The sequence below is a fragment of the Chionomys nivalis genome, chromosome 19, assembly GCF_950005125.1.
Source record: "Chionomys nivalis chromosome 19, mChiNiv1.1, whole genome shotgun sequence".
NCBI classification, from domain to species: Eukaryota; Metazoa; Chordata; class Mammalia; order Rodentia; family Cricetidae; genus Chionomys; species Chionomys nivalis.
In genome coordinates, this window is record NC_080104.1 from 59,453,631 (window position 1) to 59,470,471 (window position 16,841).

A 16,841-nucleotide genomic window follows, 5' to 3' on the forward strand; every position below is an offset into this window, starting at 1 on the left:
CTCCGTCCTTTTAAACTCGTGGACCAACTCAGACAGCAATAATCATGGTAGTGTCTCCATTATGAGTTAAACATTAAACATGATTGTAATACATGTATATGTTCATGTAAAGCAAGATGATGCTAAACTCACAGTGAGTGGTCCAGAAAGAGTCACAACTGGTCTCATTGAGGTGCAAGCTCAGCTGTAGGAGTGGGGACTCTGTAATGACAGAGCCAGAGTCAGAAGCGTGAACCCCATTGCTAGTGAGACTCACTTAGCTGCTTCCAGAAGGCCTTTGTCTGCCTTTGTGTCTGCACTGGTCCTCCATTGCTGTCACACAGCCTCTCGGTTATGCAGAGCATTAGAAGACAGGCCTGCAGACTGTCTCCTGCCTCTGTGTTCAGCTGCGTGTTTTTGCTTCAATGCATCTCTTCTTCCCTTTGCTTGAGACATGACCTGACCTTTAGCCATATTGTGTGTGTTTATTACACCTGTAAGCAAGTGACTCTAAGCAATAATACAGGCTGATGCCCAGATACACGGAACATAGCAGAATGTTAGCAGTGGCTGTCTCTTCAGTGATGGAAATAACAGAGACCAGGTATGGTAGCATACACTTATAATTCTAGCACCCAGTATACAGAGGCAGGAGGATTGCCTGCTAGCCTGACCTATGTTGTGAGTTCCAAGGTAGCCAGAGCTACACAGAGAGACCTTGTCTCGAAGAAACAAAAATTTTTAATGACATTATATAGGAATGCAATTAAATTTTTTTAATATTTATTTATTATGTATACAATATTCTGTCTGCATGTATGCCTGCAGGCCAGAAGAGGGCATCAGATCTCATTACAGATGGTTGTGGGCCACCATGTGGTTGCTGGGAATTGAACTCAGGACCTTTGGAAGAGCAGGCAGTGCTCTTAACCACTGAGCCATCTCTCCAGCCCCCAATGCAATTAATTTTTAATGAAGCAAATGTTTCCCCTTAATATTCAGAAAGGACACAGCTTTGCCGTATGTGGCTTTACAATGAGATTTGTTTCCTAGGGTGTTCCTCGCCTCAGGTTAAAAGAAAAAGAATCCGATGAGGCGGTGGTGGCACCCACTGTTAGTCCCTCGATGTCTGTGAGTTCGAGGCCAGCCTGGTTTACAATGTGAATTTCAGGATGGCCGGGGCTAGACAGGAAAACCTTGTCTCCAAAAACAAAAACAAAGGAAAGAAAAAGAAAGAAAGATGAAAGAAAGAAAAAGAATTCTACAAGCCCCTGTGAAGTTAAGATGCCTCCCTTTTCTGCAATTTCTGACACTGTTTTTTTGGGGGGGGGTATTTATTTGTTATTTTGGTTTTTCAAGATGGGATTTCTCTGTGTAACAGCCCTCGCTGGCCTGGAACTCACAGAGACCCGCCTGCCTCTACCTCCCGAGTGCTGGGATTGAAGATGTGTGCACCTTGCCTGTCAGACTTCACACACTATTGAGTAAACTGGAGAAAGACGGAAAGGGCTTTTTGTGTTTGAACCATGAACCAGACCTTGGGCGTGCTGTTCATTTAAAAAAATAAAATGAAACAAACTCACACAGCACTTGTAGAGGCAAGGCTAGATTTTGTGGAATGCCATCCCTGAATGGAGAACCAGGCAGTTAGGGCGGTTCATCTTTCCCTCACAGGCTGTGCTGGCAGGGATCATCCTGAGCAATGTGATACCCTACCTCGAAACCATTTACTATTTACCCAGTCTGTGGAGGCAGGACCAGTACGACTGTGTGAGTACAGCTGCCAGGGGGTGGAGAGGTTGGGGGGAAGACGGATGGAGCTGGAGCATGCACGGGGAACAGAACCAGCCGGAGCAGAGCTGCAGGCAGCATTGCTAAACATCTTAGAAGGGGCCATCAAAGGCTTCGTCTTTCAGTGCTCAAGAGCCTAGAACCTACATAAGGAAGCTGGGCATTGTGACACACACTCAGACTGCCAGGACTGGAAAGGCAGAGGCAGGGGGATCCCTGGGGCTCGCTGGCCATCAGCCTAGCCTAGGAGCTCTAGGCCAATGAGACCCAGTCTGAAAAACACAAAGTATATATAGTTCCTCTGGTCTCCACATGCAAACACACACATGTATACTCACCTATGCACACACATATGACTCCCACACCAACATGAGCACTCACATACATACACAAAAGAAAAAAATTTTAAGCCGGGCGGTGGTGGCAAACGCCTTTAATCCCAGCACTCAGGAGGCAGAAGCAGGCAGATCTCTGTGAGTTCAAGGCCAGTCTGGTCTACAAGAGCTAGTTCCAGGACAGGCCCCAATGCTACAGAGAAACCCTGTCTCAAAAAACTAAACAAAACAAGACAAAATAGACTAAATATGCATAATAGCTATTACAGACATTTAACTATCATCCAGGAAAGAAATAAAGGAAGAGATGTCAGGAATGTATCAGAGAACATCCAGACAGCCTCGAGGGCCAAGTCTTCTGCGACAGGCTGGCACCTCTCCATCTGCTCATTTTCGCGGTCTCCCTCCCCTCCACCCTTTCCCACAAGGTTGTTTGGATGGTGACGTTCTCCTCCGCGATCTTCCTGGGCCTGGACGTCGGGCTGCTGATCTCCTTGGTCTTTGCCTTCTTCATTGTCACTGTCCGTTCGCACAGGTACTCAGCCTTCGGGGGTGGGGTGGGGTGGAGGACAGCCACGGCCAGGCAGGGCGCTGGGACCCAAGACAAGCCCATTTCCTTCCAGGACCAAGATCCTCGTCTTGGGTCAGATCCCCAACACCAACATTTACAGAAACATCAATGACTATCGGGAGGTAAGGAGCCAGCCCAGGTGTGGGGGAGATGGCTCAGTGGATAAAGCCGGTGCCATGCATGTGTGAGGAGTTCACTTCCTCCGAGCTCACTGGGATCTCAGGCTTGGGAGGCAGGAGAGGACATCCCTGGGACAAACTGGGTATCTAGGCTCAATGAATCCTAGAGCTCTGGATTTCTGTGAGAGACTCTGCCTCAGTCAACAGTGGACCGCAATTGAGGACGACTCTTGACCTTAACCTCTGACCTCCACACATGCACCCCCTACAATCAGTGTACACGCACACACATGTGGAAGGGGGTGTGGAAATTGGTCAGCTCAACCCCAAACCCTTCACCAAGGCACTGCAGCCCACTCACGGGCTATGGGCTCCAGGGGACAGGTAGTGTCCACACCCCCTCCAGCCAGCAGGGGGCCCTCTCACTGTGGACTCCAAGGAGAAGAAGGCTAGATAGCAGTAAGACATGGAAGAGTACACCAAAGCAGGGGGGTGGCAGCTATGGAGTTGTTTGCTTGCCTTGGACCTCAGCGTGCTGGGGCAGAGGCAAGCACAGGTCCAACTCTAGTTCCGAGCTAGCAAGAGGTACGTAGTGAGGAAAGAGAGAAAGAGAGAGAGAGAGAGAGAGAGAGAGAGAGAGAGAGAGAGAGAGAGAGAGAGAGAGAGAGAGAGCGCTAGGAGCTGGAGGGGGGAGATTTTCTAGCCCTCAACTCACTGAGGCCAGAAGTTCTCTTCCTCCCCCTTCCCAGCCCTGCCCCCCCCCCAGAGTTTCTTTGGAACCTGTTCTGGCTAGCCAGAACTCGCACTGTAGACCAGGCTGACCTCCAACTCACAGAGATCTGCCTGGCTAGGCCAGAAGCTCTTGAGGAGCTATTAAAGCTGTGTGGTTCTTACTCCCTGAAAGAGCAGAGGCCTGTGCCCCACCTCAGCGTGTCTTGCAGGCGATGCTCATCCCTGGGGTGAAAATCCTGCAGTGTTGCTGCTCCATCACGTTTGTCAACGTGTACAAACTGAAGCACAAGTTGCTAAAGGAGGTGAGGACCGCCCACCAGGCACCCCTCACACCCTGGGCCTCTGTCTCCACTGCCTGCTTCCTGTGTGACCCCTCTTCTGTCTCCCAGGTCAACATGGTGAAGATACCTCTTAAAGAAGAAGAAATATTCACCCTCTTTAATGAAAGTTACACCAATTTATCGGAGAACAAGATCTGTAGGTGTTTCTGCGACTGTGAAGAGCTGGAGCCAGAGACCAGGGTGAGCCACGCCTGTCCTTCCTACTTCTCCACCCGTTTCCTGTAAAAAGGAAACAGCCATCCCCTTTAAGGAAAAAACAGTCCATTCCACACACACGAATGCACTAAATGGACTCTGGCCATGTGAAGTTGGGAGTGATGGTGGGGGTAGAAGAGAAATTGGAGTGGAAGAATGTGGGGTGGGTCTGATCTCAACAACATAGTGTGTGTGTGTCTTGTCTGTCTTTCTTTCTTCCTTTCTTTTTTTCTTGTTTTTCAAGACAGGGTTTCTCTGTGTGGCCCTGACTGTCCTAGAACTCACTCTGGAGACCAAGCTGTTCTTGAACCCAGAAATCGCCCTGCCTCTGCCTCCCAAATACTGGGAGGCAGGTAGTGAATCTTTTCACCAACTGGTTATCTTTTAATATTTTAATATTAATATTTAATACATACATATACACACATATATCTCACACATGCACTCGAGCACATGTGTCAATGCACATATTTTTTTAATTAATTTTTTTGGGGCAGGACTCACTATGTGTCCCTGGTTGGCCTTGAACTCACAGAGATCCACCTGCTTTCTCCTCCCAAGTGCCAGAATTAAAGGTGTGTACCCCATTCCTTCCTACTGCCTCTGCTTCCCAAACGCTGGGATACCACCACACCCAGCTTGTTGTTAAGGTAGGATGTCACCATGTAGTCCAGGCTGGTCTCAAGCTCACAGTGATCATCCTGTGATATCACAAATCCTGGAATTACAGACGTGTGCACCACACCACACCGAATGGCTTTAAAATTTAGCAGTCCATAGCTAAGCTTGTTTTGCTTACCTATTCAACCCCCAAAATGTGTAAGATTGGTTTAAAGCACTTCATGGGGTTTAAAATTAAATTAGGGAGTCAACTCTCCAATAATGTGACATAAAGTCAGCATCTTCCACATTTCTGATTTGTATAATTCAAGCATAAAATTTTAATATTTTCTCCTTTCTAGATGGTAAATAGTGGTACAATTTGAATTTTTTATTTTTCAATTTATGTATATGTCTATGTGTATGCATATGTATGTGTATCGTGTATGTTTGTATATCTATGATGTATGTATATATATGTATATGTATGCATGTATGTATACAGCATGTATGTATATGTATGTGTGTATGTATGTATCTGTATGGGTTGTGTGTATGATGCATATATATGTGTGTGTATTCATGGTATATGTGTGTATGGTGTATGTGTCTGTGTATGGTGTGTGTGTATATGCATGTGTGTATATATGGTGTGTGCGTATGTAGGCACTTACACAGGTCAGAAAAGCATCAAATCCCCTGGAACTGGAGTCACAGATGATTGTGAGCCACCTGAAACGGATGCACGGAATTGAGCTCTGATCCTCTTCGGGAGCAACAGGCGCTTTTAACCACTGAGCCATGTCTCCAGTTGGACTAAGAAAGTAACTTAGGAGCAGTGCAGTACAGCAGCAGATGAGTTTGCACCCCTGAACAGTGTTTAGCTCCTCACAGCACAGACGGCTCTGGTGTACAGAGAGTGGCATGGGCTGCTGAGAGACACTGACGCTAGTGCTGGCTCAGAAGACAGGGTTCTCTGTACCAGAGACTTGGCAAGGACCCCGAGGCTCTCAGTCAGGCACAACGCGGTGGAGGGTGAGGAAGAGCGGGCAGGGGAGTGATCATGAGTCCAGTGACACCCCACTTGCAGAGGCCACGCTAGGACCGCGCACAGTGCGGCACTTCCTGCTCTTGGTGTCAGCTGCCCGGGTCTCTTGGGAGACTGGCGGAAGTCGTCAGAGAGAAAGACAGGCTTCCCAGAAATGACCTGCTGTAGTCCTGAGAAGGCCGAGGAAAGCCTGTTGCACACATGCAAGAAGGTGCCGAGGAAAGCCTGACAGAGCATGTTACAGGTCTGAAGAAATGGCTCAGTCGCTGATTGACAGCACACACTGCTCTTCCTGAGGATCTGGGCTTGGTTTCTAGCACCCACAGAACAGAAGGTGGCTCACGACTGCCTGTAACTGAGTTCTAGGGGAGCTGTCACGTGATGTATTCAGCCTCATGTATATGCTGTATAATACATACACATGCATGTAGAAAGAAAGAAAGAAAGAAAGAAAGAAAGAAAGAAAGAAAGAAAGAAAGAAAGAAAGAAAGCAAGCACCTTACAGGAAGTCATGAGGTAAAGCTTCAAAAGAGAGATCGGGGAGCTAGGGGACACACTTCCTTTGCCTTTGCCCTGCTTGAGCCTCACCAGGGTCCCGCCTTCCCCTGTCATCCCAGGTGGTCTACACAGAGCGATATGAAAACAAGCAGGAGCAGGACCACTCGTCCATCAACCTGATCCGCTGCTTCTACCTGGGCAGCATAGACACGAGTGAAACCACTTCCGAGGAGCAGATCCCCAACACCGTGTCTTCCACGTCGCAGAAAAATCTAGGGCAGAGCTATGAGGACACGGAGAAGGCCTGGCTGCCCAGCAATGTCTCAAGGACCAGTTCACTGCCTCCGCCTGAGCCCTCAGAAAGCTTAGCGCAGAGTCGGTCCAGATCTGTCATCGTCCCTTACTCAGACTCGGGTGTGCAGTTCAGCACCCACACCATCATCCTGGACTTCTCCATGGTGCACTATGTGGACAGTCAGGCTTCGGTTGTGTTAAGGCAGGTAAGTACCACAGAGGCCTGGCCCAGGCTCTGACCCCTCCCACCCAGCCCCATCCCGGTGTAATCTGTGAGTCATGGTGTTGCTCAGATCCTAGAGTGGGGACACCAAAGGTGGCGTAAGGTCAATCGGAATAAGAAGGAAATGAACCAGGGCTGGTCTGTGGAACTAGAGCAGTTAGTTCCCTAGACGCGGCTCATTCATTTCTCAAGGTTGGGGGCGTGCTTCTTAATATTGCTGAGGCAGTATCTGTCCCACCCACTGTGGAACTCCAGGACAGCTATGGAAGACCAGACACCCCCTGCCTTCCCACCCGCCCCTACCTTCCACCTTTCAGCTGCTCCTGGCCCTGCCTATGGGGTGTCAAGAGGGTCCCCTCCTCTACTCTCTGCCGAGCCTCTGCTTCTGCCACAGAGCAGGCAGTGAGGCTGCCTGATTACCACGCTGGCTTTGTTGTTTTTCCTTTTCCTTTCAGACACTTCTCTCTGTCCCCGCCCCCCTTGCTCACAATGGCTCCCTCCCAGCCCCCATGGATCTGCCCATTGTGAGCTGCGCTCCTTTGATGGGCATGCCCTCTTCTGACTTGGATCCGGGTTTATGAAACCTTCACACTCCTGAAGTAAGCAAGCTTCTCTCTTAAGGGAGCCTGGCTCTTTGAGCTGAGGCGTGAGAAGCTTTTCAAAGCCGGAAAACCTGTGACTGGCTGTGCAAGGTGGGCTCCCTAGAGTTCCCGAGCGAGCGCTGTCCCTCTGCACCTCATTCCTGAGATGCCCAGTGTCTATTCCTCAGCAGTAGCCCGTAAGAGTTAACATTGTGAGCATCCCTAAGACTGGAGATGTGGCTCAGCTGGCAGAGTATTTGCCCAGCACACTTCAAGCTCTGGGTTCCTTCCCCAGCACCAAAGAAACTGGTTGTGGTGGCACACACCTATAATCTCAGTGCCTGGGGGTGGAGGCAAGACCTTTGGTGGCTCAAGGTCATCACCAGTCACTTAGAGAGTTTAGGCCTGAGATCCTTCTTTACTTTTATTTATTTTGTTTGTTTTTCAAGACAGGGTTTCTCTGGGTAGTCCTGGCTATCCTAGAACTAGCTCTGTCGACCAGCCTGGCCTTGAACTCAGAGATCTGCCTGCCACTTCCTCCTGAGAGCTGGGAATAAAGGTGTGTGCCACCACTGCCCAGCAAATATCCCTTTCACCACTTTTTTTTTCTTTCTTTCTTTTTTTTTAGCCCTGGCTGTCCTGGAACTTGCTTTGTAGACCAGGCTGACTTTGAACTCTCAGAAATCTGTCTCTCTGTCTCTCTGTCTCTGTCTCTGTCTCTCTCTCTCTCTGTCTTTCTCTGTCTCTCTCTCTCTCCCTCTCTCATTTTCTTATTTAGACAGGGTCTCACACTGTGTAGCACTGGCTGGTCTGGAACTCTGGAAGTCACTATGTAGGCCTACCAGACTGGCCTGGGACAAACAGAGATTTGCCTGCTTCTGTCTTCCAAGTACTGGTGTTAAGTGTGTGCTCCACCACGCCCAGCCCTCTCAACCCGTTTAGATCCAAATGTATTTGATGTGGTCTCTTTTCCAAACTTTCCATCGTAGGCCTTTGCGTGGGGCCAGGCTGCCTTCCTCTCGTCTGGTGCTGTACTGATTCCTTTAGAGTGACTGAGGTCACATGATCAGATGCAGCCTGCAGGATGGCTGCTCCACATACGCACACCTTTGCCTTCCATCCTCCCAGCAGCCCCCATAACAGCCCTGTTTGGAAAAGTCCATGGCCTTGTGCTTCGGAACTTCAAGCATCTGGCTTTTCCTGGCTCTTCTCATCTCCCCTCTCTCGCCTCCCGTTAGAGGCACCCACATCTGACCCACACAGGAGGCCTTCTGGTCTAGGCAAGCCAGGATCCTCTGCCTTACAGCTGTGAGACGCATGGTCCACAGTTCTGTCCTGCAGTCTAGGCTTCCTCATGCTTCTGCAACGGTCCTGTGCATCTCTCACTGTAGGAATTTTTTATGGTCCACTTGCCCTAAATAAAGAATACGGGGTGGAGAGATGGCTCAGTGGTTAAGAGCACTGGCAGCTCTTCCAAAGGTTGCAGGTTCAGTTCCCAGCACCTACATGGCAGCTTACAACTGTCTGTAACTCCAGTTCCAGAGGGCTGAATGTCCTCTCTGCCTTTTTGAGCACCAGGCACACCCTGCAGACATACAGACTCACACACATGACTAAAAATACATCTTTTTTTGCAAGGAGGGTAACTCTTTGTAACCACTATCTAGAATGTTCCCAAAAGCATCCTTACCCCATCTATCCTTAGCTGCCTCATGTAAACATCATCATGGGAACAGTCTTCGTGCTTAGGTTTTAAGCACCCCTCCCCATCACTCCCCACCCATATGAGATGCACTGACGGGTATTTGTGTTCCCAGCCGTGGTACTCAAAGGCCCACTCACCCAATGCTCCTGGGCTTGGAAGGAAGAAGTAGGGAGCGGCTGACGAGGCGTTAGACCCAGTCAGTGGGTCGTTTCTGGTGCGTATGCAGCGCTCTCACCTGGGCTATCTCTCCCTGCAGATATGCAATGCCTTCCACAATGCCAACATTTTGGTGCTCATTTCGGGGTGTCACAGTGAGTACCCTTCCCCCGTGAGAGATTGTATGTCTCCTCCCCCAGTGCTCTGCTCCAAGGCGCTGACACCTGTGTGTCTGGCTTTGGTTTGTAGCCTCTGTGGTCAAGTCATTGGAGAAGAATGACTTCTTTGACCAAGGCATCACGAAGGCCCAGCTCTTCCTCAGCCTCCACGACGCAGTGCTGTTTGCCTTATCGAGGAAGATGCCCGAGCCCTCAGAGTTAAGCTTGGATGCAACTGAGACAGTGATACACGAAACCTACTCGGAGTCAGACAAGGTAGGATGCTGTGGAGCCTCAGGGCTGGGGGAGAAGTGGGGAGAGGGGGGTGTCTGATGAGAGGTAAAGGGTGTTCACAGAAGGTTGGGCTGCACCTGTGCCAGAAGCTGACGCTGAGCAAGCTCTGGGACCAATCATGAATGGCAGAGACTGCCACAGCCCCTGGTGTCCCATGCAGGACTCCCGCCCCAGCCCGCCCAGCAGAGGCCTCAGGTGTCCTCGTCCATCGCCCTATGGCTAATGTCACACCAATTGCTAGAGATGTGAGACCCTCGCCTGGCCATCCAGACTCTAGAGCCTCCCTTACCACCACCTCCAGGGGAGTCTTAAGTGTGATGAGTAGAAGCCATGTCTGCCCTCCCAGGACTTGGGTGATTATTTACATTGTGGGTAATGAGGATTCATGACCAGATACAGGAGAGGAAGACACATACATCCACAGTCTGAACCATTTCTTAACCCTAAATAGAGACCTGAGAGGGCTTTGGGCTTCCCAGATCAGAGTCCGCAGGGAAATTAAAACATGGGTAGGCGTGCAGTGTTCTCTAATGGTCGGGAATTATTTTTCAGTCAACTCTTTTGTTTCTGACCTGCTGGGCTTTAATAGTTTGCGTTTTTATGACAAGAAAAATGTACCGCGATAAGGTTTTTAAAATTATTGGAGAAGTGAAAATGATAGAACCCAGCTCTTCTTCATCCCCCCTCCCCCGGGCTTTGCTGAGGTGTCTCACAGGTCATGTGGCTCATTTTTCCAGAACAGTTTTTTTCCCTGTCACCGAGATCAGAACGTAGGGCTTCTGGTTTGCTCTGCCACGCACTCCTGTTTATAAACCTCAGAGCTCTTCAGGTTCACCCCTGCCCGGAGCAAGAATTCTCCTGAGGGGGGGCTGGAGAGATGGCTCAGCGGTTAAGAGCATTGCCTGCTCTTCCAAAGGTCCTGAGTTCAATACCCAGCAACCACATGGTGGCTCACAACCATCTGTAATGAGGTCTGGTGCCCTCTTCTGACCTTCAGGCATATATACAGAACATTTATGCATAATAAATATTTAAAAAAAAAAAAAAGAATTCTCCTGAGGACTGGCAAGATGACTCAGTGGTAAAGGCACTGTGGTAGCATTGGAATCCACTGGGAAAGACTGTAGTTTAGACTGATGAATTCATTCTTTATGCTAGCAGAGGGACAGCAACCCAAGAGCCAAACAGCACTGTGTGCGGAAGGGAGCTAAAGGCAAGGTTTGTAAGGTGATATCAAAGGCGCACATCACACTGTCTGCGGCATCCAAGGCTGGGCCAGAGGACTGGTTTCTCCTTCCCACCGCAGGGTCATAAAAAGATCTCTGCACTTCATTCCCAGCCCACAGGATTGGGCGAATTCACAAAGCAGGAAGCAATGGTTAAAGGCCTGTCAGTGGGGACGCCATTGTCCTTTTTTCTTGGTTATTTGTTGTTTGTTTGCCCTGGCTATCCTGGAAGTGGCTCTGTAGATCAGGCTGACTCTGGTTCTGGGGCCAACACCGCCTGACTTCATTATCCTATTCGAATCTCACAGGCATTCAAGGGCAAAGGTCAACAGCCCTTAAGGGCTGCCTGGTACCATGGGAAGTTTCTTTAGCTATCACAGGGGCATTATGTGTAAATTATTACACAGGTCTGTGCACTCTGGGGGAAGTGTCTCTAGTGGCTGGGGTAGAGCAGGCGGTGACAGAGTGCCATCAGGCTCAGGCCAGCTGTCACGTCCCCACAGCACTCACTGCCAAGCCTGGTGACCAGAGTTCTATCGCTGACCCACACGGTGGGGAGGAGAGAACCAACCAATATACTCCCACAAGTGGTCCTCTGACCTCCACACAGGCGCCATAGCACACGGTGTACACACACACAAATAAACAAACAAATAAATGTTTAAAAAAAAACTTTTTAAAAATTCTTTTAGCCAGGTGGTGGTGGCACACACCTTTAATGCCAGCACTCGGGAGGCAGAGGCAGGTGAATCTCGGAGTTCGAGGCCAGCGTGGCTGGTCTACAGAGCGAGTTCTAGGACAGGCTCTAAAGCTACACAGAGAAACCCAGTCTCAAAAAAAACAAAAAGAAAAGAATTCTCTTGACAGTCTTTCTGGCCAAAAGTGCCCTTCTCACTCCCGGAGCTTCCACTGATTCTCAAGAGTTTGTGTCTTTTGGAAACACCTGCATTTGTCACTCAGAGGACAGCGGGGCCCTCTGGCTCCAGCCCCCCGCATTTTTGACTCAGTGGATCTTGGGTGGGTATCAAGAGTCTCATCTCTACTAAATTACCAGGTGATGTTTGGATCTAGAAATCACCGCTAACTGAACTATTTCTCTTGTTGGAACTAGAGGTGCTACCCTGGAGGTGGTACAGTCCAGGGTGGCTCTGACCTCAATTCAAGGCTTGAGGCTTTTCTGGCCCATCCAATGACAGAGTGTAGGTAGTCTCCCTATAGCTCTGCCCCGAAAGCCATAAAAAGCGAGGAGCAGCTGGGTGGCTCTGCCAAGACTGTCAAACAGCCACAGAACAAAAGTGGCCCCAACTCCCAAGCTCACTCCTTGATCTTTAACCATCTCCCTAGTTGTGGCAATTTTCAGGGTGACTTTGATTGGTGTTATGGTATCTTCAATCAGAGGTTGTTGTTTTGGTTTGGTTTGGTTTTTGGAGGCAGGGTTTCCCTGTGTAACAAACAGCCCTGGTTGTCCTGGAACTCACTCTGTTCTGTAGACCAGGGTGACTTCGAACTTAAGAGATCTGCCTGCTCTGCCTTCTGAGTGCTGGGATTAAAGGTGTGAGCCACTGCCTACCCAGCTTTGTTTCTTTTTCTTTTTCCTTTTTTTTTTTTTTTTTTGAGAGTCAAGCAATCCTGATGATTTAATTGCTAATCCAAGACTACGCCTCTCTTTCCCACCACAGTAGGTATTAAGTTCCAACATCAGTCTTGAAGGCCAGACAAATGTTAGCACCTGCTGACCTCTATTGAGTAAGCCTTCCCCATTCCCCGGCTTGAGAAACTATTTTCACATAAACATTTTGTGAAAACATTTATAGCTTAGGGGTTTGTTGTTGCTTCGTTGTTCTGCTGGCACCATGCTGTTTTGATCAGCGTCACTTTAGAATACATTCGAACACTGGTTAAGAAGTCTTGGGTTATCAGCATTCTAGTTCCCAATTTCCTAACTCATTATTACCATTATTCTTCAGGCTCCGTCCTGTCCTCAGAGAGGCAAACAAAATCCCTGTCAAGGTTCCCCGAGAATCACCCTCAAATACAGAGGAGGTTGAGATGTGTATTGTTCCACCTTTCCTTTCTTTCTGGGCACGGGTTCTCTGCACTCGTTTAGTCTCCTAGCATTGCAGTCACAGGAAGGTGGCTGCCTCCAGAGACAAATCCCCTGGAGCAGGAGTTCTAAGGTCTATGTGCTACCTGATGTGTGTGCCAGGAGCAGACTTGGGTCCCTCAGGAAGAGGCCAGTGCTCTCACTGCTGAGCTGCCACGCCCCCTTTTACTTGTTTTTGTTGTTAATTGCCTTTCAGAACCAGTCTTGGCCACCTGGGTGTGCTGGTCCACTTATTACCCGCCTGCTCAGGAAGCTGAGGCAGGAGGATCAATCACCTAAGCTCACAAGTTTGTCAGCAGCCTGGACAGTATAGCAAGACTGTCCTTCCCAATCCCAAACTAAAAACCACCGTAAAAGTAACTTTATTCTGCACCAAATGCTCCAATAGACAGCCGTGCAAAGCAGGCAGAAGGAAAACCCAAAGGACAGGAAAGGATAAAGTTTAAAAATTATTTGACCAACTTTCTGGAGAGTTCTACCAGTCATGAGAGGGTTCATTATTATTTCTCATGGATTTTCTTTATTAAAAAAATTACAAAGTTATCAAGAAGGCTCAGCAAGTAAAGGCACTTATCACTCCAAACCTGACAACCAGAGTTCAGTCCCCAGGACCCACGTGGTGGAGGGCGAAAACTGACTCTCTTGAGTTTCCTCTGACTTCCACATGTGTGTCCACCCACACACCTGTGTCTCCTCACACACCTGTGTCTCCCCACACACATGTGCCCACCCACACACCTGTGTCTCCCCACACACCTGTGCCCACCCACACCACACTTGTGCCCACCCACACCACACGTGCCCACCCACACCACACTTGTGCCCACCCACACCACACTTGTGCCCACCCACACCACACGTGCCCACCCACACCACACTTGTGCCCACCCATACCACACGTGCCCACCCACACACCTGTGTCTACCCACACACCTGTGCCTACCCACACACATGTGCCTACCCACACACATGTGTCTCCCCATACACGTGCCCACCCACACCACACTTGTACCCACCCACACCACACTTGTACCCACCCACACCACACTTATGCCCACTCACACCACACATGTGCCCACCCACACCACACATGTGCCCACCCACACCACACATGTGCCCACCCACACCACACATGTGCCCACCTACACACTGCACTTGTGCCCATCCACAGCACATGTGCCCACATACACCACACATGTGCCCACCCACACATCTGTGCCCACACATACCACACATGTGCCCACCCACACACCACACATGTGCCCCACATACACCTATGCCCACACATACCACACATGTGCCCACCCACCCACCATACATGTGCCCCTACATGCCCCCCCACACCTGTGCCCACACAAGTGCACACACACACATGCCTGCCCATGTGCCCCCCACATATACACACTCACAAATATGTAATAGTTTTTTTATTTACTAGCACTTATCTACTATTTCTTTTTTTTAAACATATTTATTTATTTATTTATTATGTATACAATATTCTGTCTGTGTATATGCCTGCAAGCCAGAAGAAGGCACCAGACCTCATTACAGATGGTTGTGAGCCACCATGTGGTTGCTGGGAATTGAACTCAGGACCTTTGGAAGAGCAGGCGATGCTCTTAACCACTGAGCCATCTCTCCAGCCCTTATCTACTATTTCTTGTGTTAGAATTCTTCCTTTGATAGTACATCCTGTTGCTGAAGTCAGGGTCCCCAAGACAAGGGGAGCAGGAGTGATAGGTCTTGCTTTGTTGCTGGATTGATGGGAGAAGCTTCTGGAGTGTGTGCACTAAGTCTGGAGTGAGTGTGGCTTCTGGTGGGCATCATCACCAACGTCCTTTAACAAGCACCTCTCTGCTCGCCTGACATTAAGGGCCTGGAGCAATGGCTCTGCGGTTAAGAGCATGCAGGTGCTGGGAATTAAACCAGGGTCCTCTGGAAGAGCAGTCAGTGCTGTGTTCTGAAACCCTTGACTGCTTGGAAGCGAAATTCACTGGTAAGTCTTAACCCTCCAAATGTGTGTTGTTTCAGAATGGCGATCTGAGACATCAAACCGGCGGTAGCATCTTAGAAGCTCCCCAACGTGCAGGCTCAAACTACATCAAGACCCACCAGCCCATCAAGGATGATTTGGATTTTGACCTGAACCTGGATTCTAGACAGAACAGTGGGCTGGACCTGAACCTGGACTTGGACCAGGAGTCAGAGTTGGAACCTGAGTCTGAGCTGGAGTCTGAGATCCAAGCCAGATCTGATCTGGAGACAGAGCTAGAGACAGATGCCCAGACAGAGCCTGAGACGGAGGAAGAGCCAGAGCCAGAGCTGGAGTCAGAGAAAGAGAGGAGGCCCCAGCCTAGGACCCGGACCAGGGCTCACAGCCCCTGGCGGAACTACTTCACTGCCTATCGCTTTGGGAGTTCGAGCTCCCAGTCCCGTATCCCATCTCAGGTGCCTTCAGAGGAGAAGAAACAGCCGCGTGCTCATCCAAACTCGCCCTATGGCGATGAGGACACTTGGTAGGTGAACTGGGAAGAGAGCGCAGGCAGATTATTTTGGCGAATCCTCCCTGCCCAAAGGCACCACTGGGGCATGAGATCTAGACTGGGTACAAGCCACCGGTTCTGGCTCTGTAACCCTGCACCTGCTGACTTCCTTCTTTCTGGGTTCCGGGATCACATGCCCATCACACACCCAGGCTGCGTGACTCAGGGTCCACAGTTGTTTCTGAGGTCTGTCCCCAGGAGTCCCAGACTTCACCTTCGGCAGATTTCCAGCGCTGGCTTCCCTGCACACACTCCACGTCTCTGCGAACTGTGCCAGATTGTCTGTGACTACCTCCTCTCCTCTCCGTCCCCCTTTCTCCAAAGAAATGAGGCTCAAATAAAATATGTGACTATACTTAAAACATTCAGACTTCTCCTGCCTGTCTCTGTATCCCACAACCCTGAAGAATGCCAGGTGGGAGGGACGCCAGAAGGGAGCCAGCAAAAGAAAACCCAGGCAGCATTTGGAGCTGACATACAGGAAAATATTGCCACCATACAGAGGGGCCGGGCAAAGGTAAGCTGGCCTTCAGGCCTGGAGCACTGGGACCTGCTTAGCAGACAGCGCTTTTGCCATCCCGCTTTCCCTACTTCTGGCTTCGCAGCCATCCAGAGGCGCCTGTGGCAGTGGACGGTGACAGCCATTACCAGACTCTCTAGTCTGGACAATGCGCTCAGCTACAACTGCTCTTTCTTACAGGTTTTCCAAGCCAGCCTGGAGCCATTACCAGACTTAGTTTAAAATGTGTGATGGGTGGGAGCAGTGGCTCAGCTGTTTCTGGCACTGACTGCTCTTGAAGAGGACCTGAGTTCAGTTCCCAGCACCTACACTGGGTGATTCCCCAGGGCATGGAACTCCAATTCCAGTGAATCTGATGCCCTCTTCTGGTACCCAAGGACACTACATACATGTGGTGTACATACAGACAAGCAGGCACACATACACATTAAGAAAAAAATAAACCTAGCTGGGCACTCCTTTAATCCCAGAGGCAGAGGCAGATGGATCTCTGTGAGTTCGAAGCCGGTTTGGTCTACAGAGTGGGTTCCAGGACAGCCAGGGCTGCACAGAGAAACACTGTTCCAAAAAAAAAAAAAAAAAAAAAAAAGATAAAATTCAAAACTGACAAATACAAGCCCCACCCCCAGGACTAGAAAAAGTCATTCTAGTTTTATTCAAATCCCCTTAAAGTTTCTTTGTTTCTTGATTAAAAATAGCTAGTAATAAGGTAAGCCTAGAAGAGACGGCAGATCCACCACCCATACACTTTACTTCTGGTCAACAAGCGTGACTTCTCTGCATTCTCAGTTTCTCTTGTTGGCAGGTGAAAGATGCCTTTGGGTG

At 49.6% G+C, this 16,841-nt stretch overlaps 1 protein-coding gene across 3 annotated transcripts in view; it reads left to right on the forward strand.

The window, feature by feature from the left end:
• Slc26a8 (solute carrier family 26 member 8) overlaps positions 1 to 15,928 on the forward strand; it is a 53,252-nt gene extending 37,324 nt beyond the window's left edge. For all 3 annotated transcript variants that reach the window (XM_057751310.1, XM_057751311.1, XM_057751312.1), the window contains 9 exons: positions 1,654 to 1,749; positions 2,534 to 2,640; positions 2,729 to 2,798; positions 3,737 to 3,829; positions 3,917 to 4,048; positions 6,329 to 6,709; positions 9,269 to 9,323; positions 9,418 to 9,602; positions 14,985 to 15,928. In XM_057751310.1, coding sequence (XP_057607293.1) covers positions 1,654 to 1,749; positions 2,534 to 2,640; positions 2,729 to 2,798; positions 3,737 to 3,829; positions 3,917 to 4,048; positions 6,329 to 6,709; positions 9,269 to 9,323; positions 9,418 to 9,602; positions 14,985 to 15,473 — 1,608 coding nt within the window. In that variant the 3' untranslated portion in view covers positions 15,474 to 15,928. The remainder of the gene's footprint in view (positions 1 to 1,653; positions 1,750 to 2,533; positions 2,641 to 2,728; positions 2,799 to 3,736; positions 3,830 to 3,916; positions 4,049 to 6,328; positions 6,710 to 9,268; positions 9,324 to 9,417; positions 9,603 to 14,984) is intronic.
• The last annotated feature ends 913 nt before the right edge of the window (positions 15,929 to 16,841 follow it).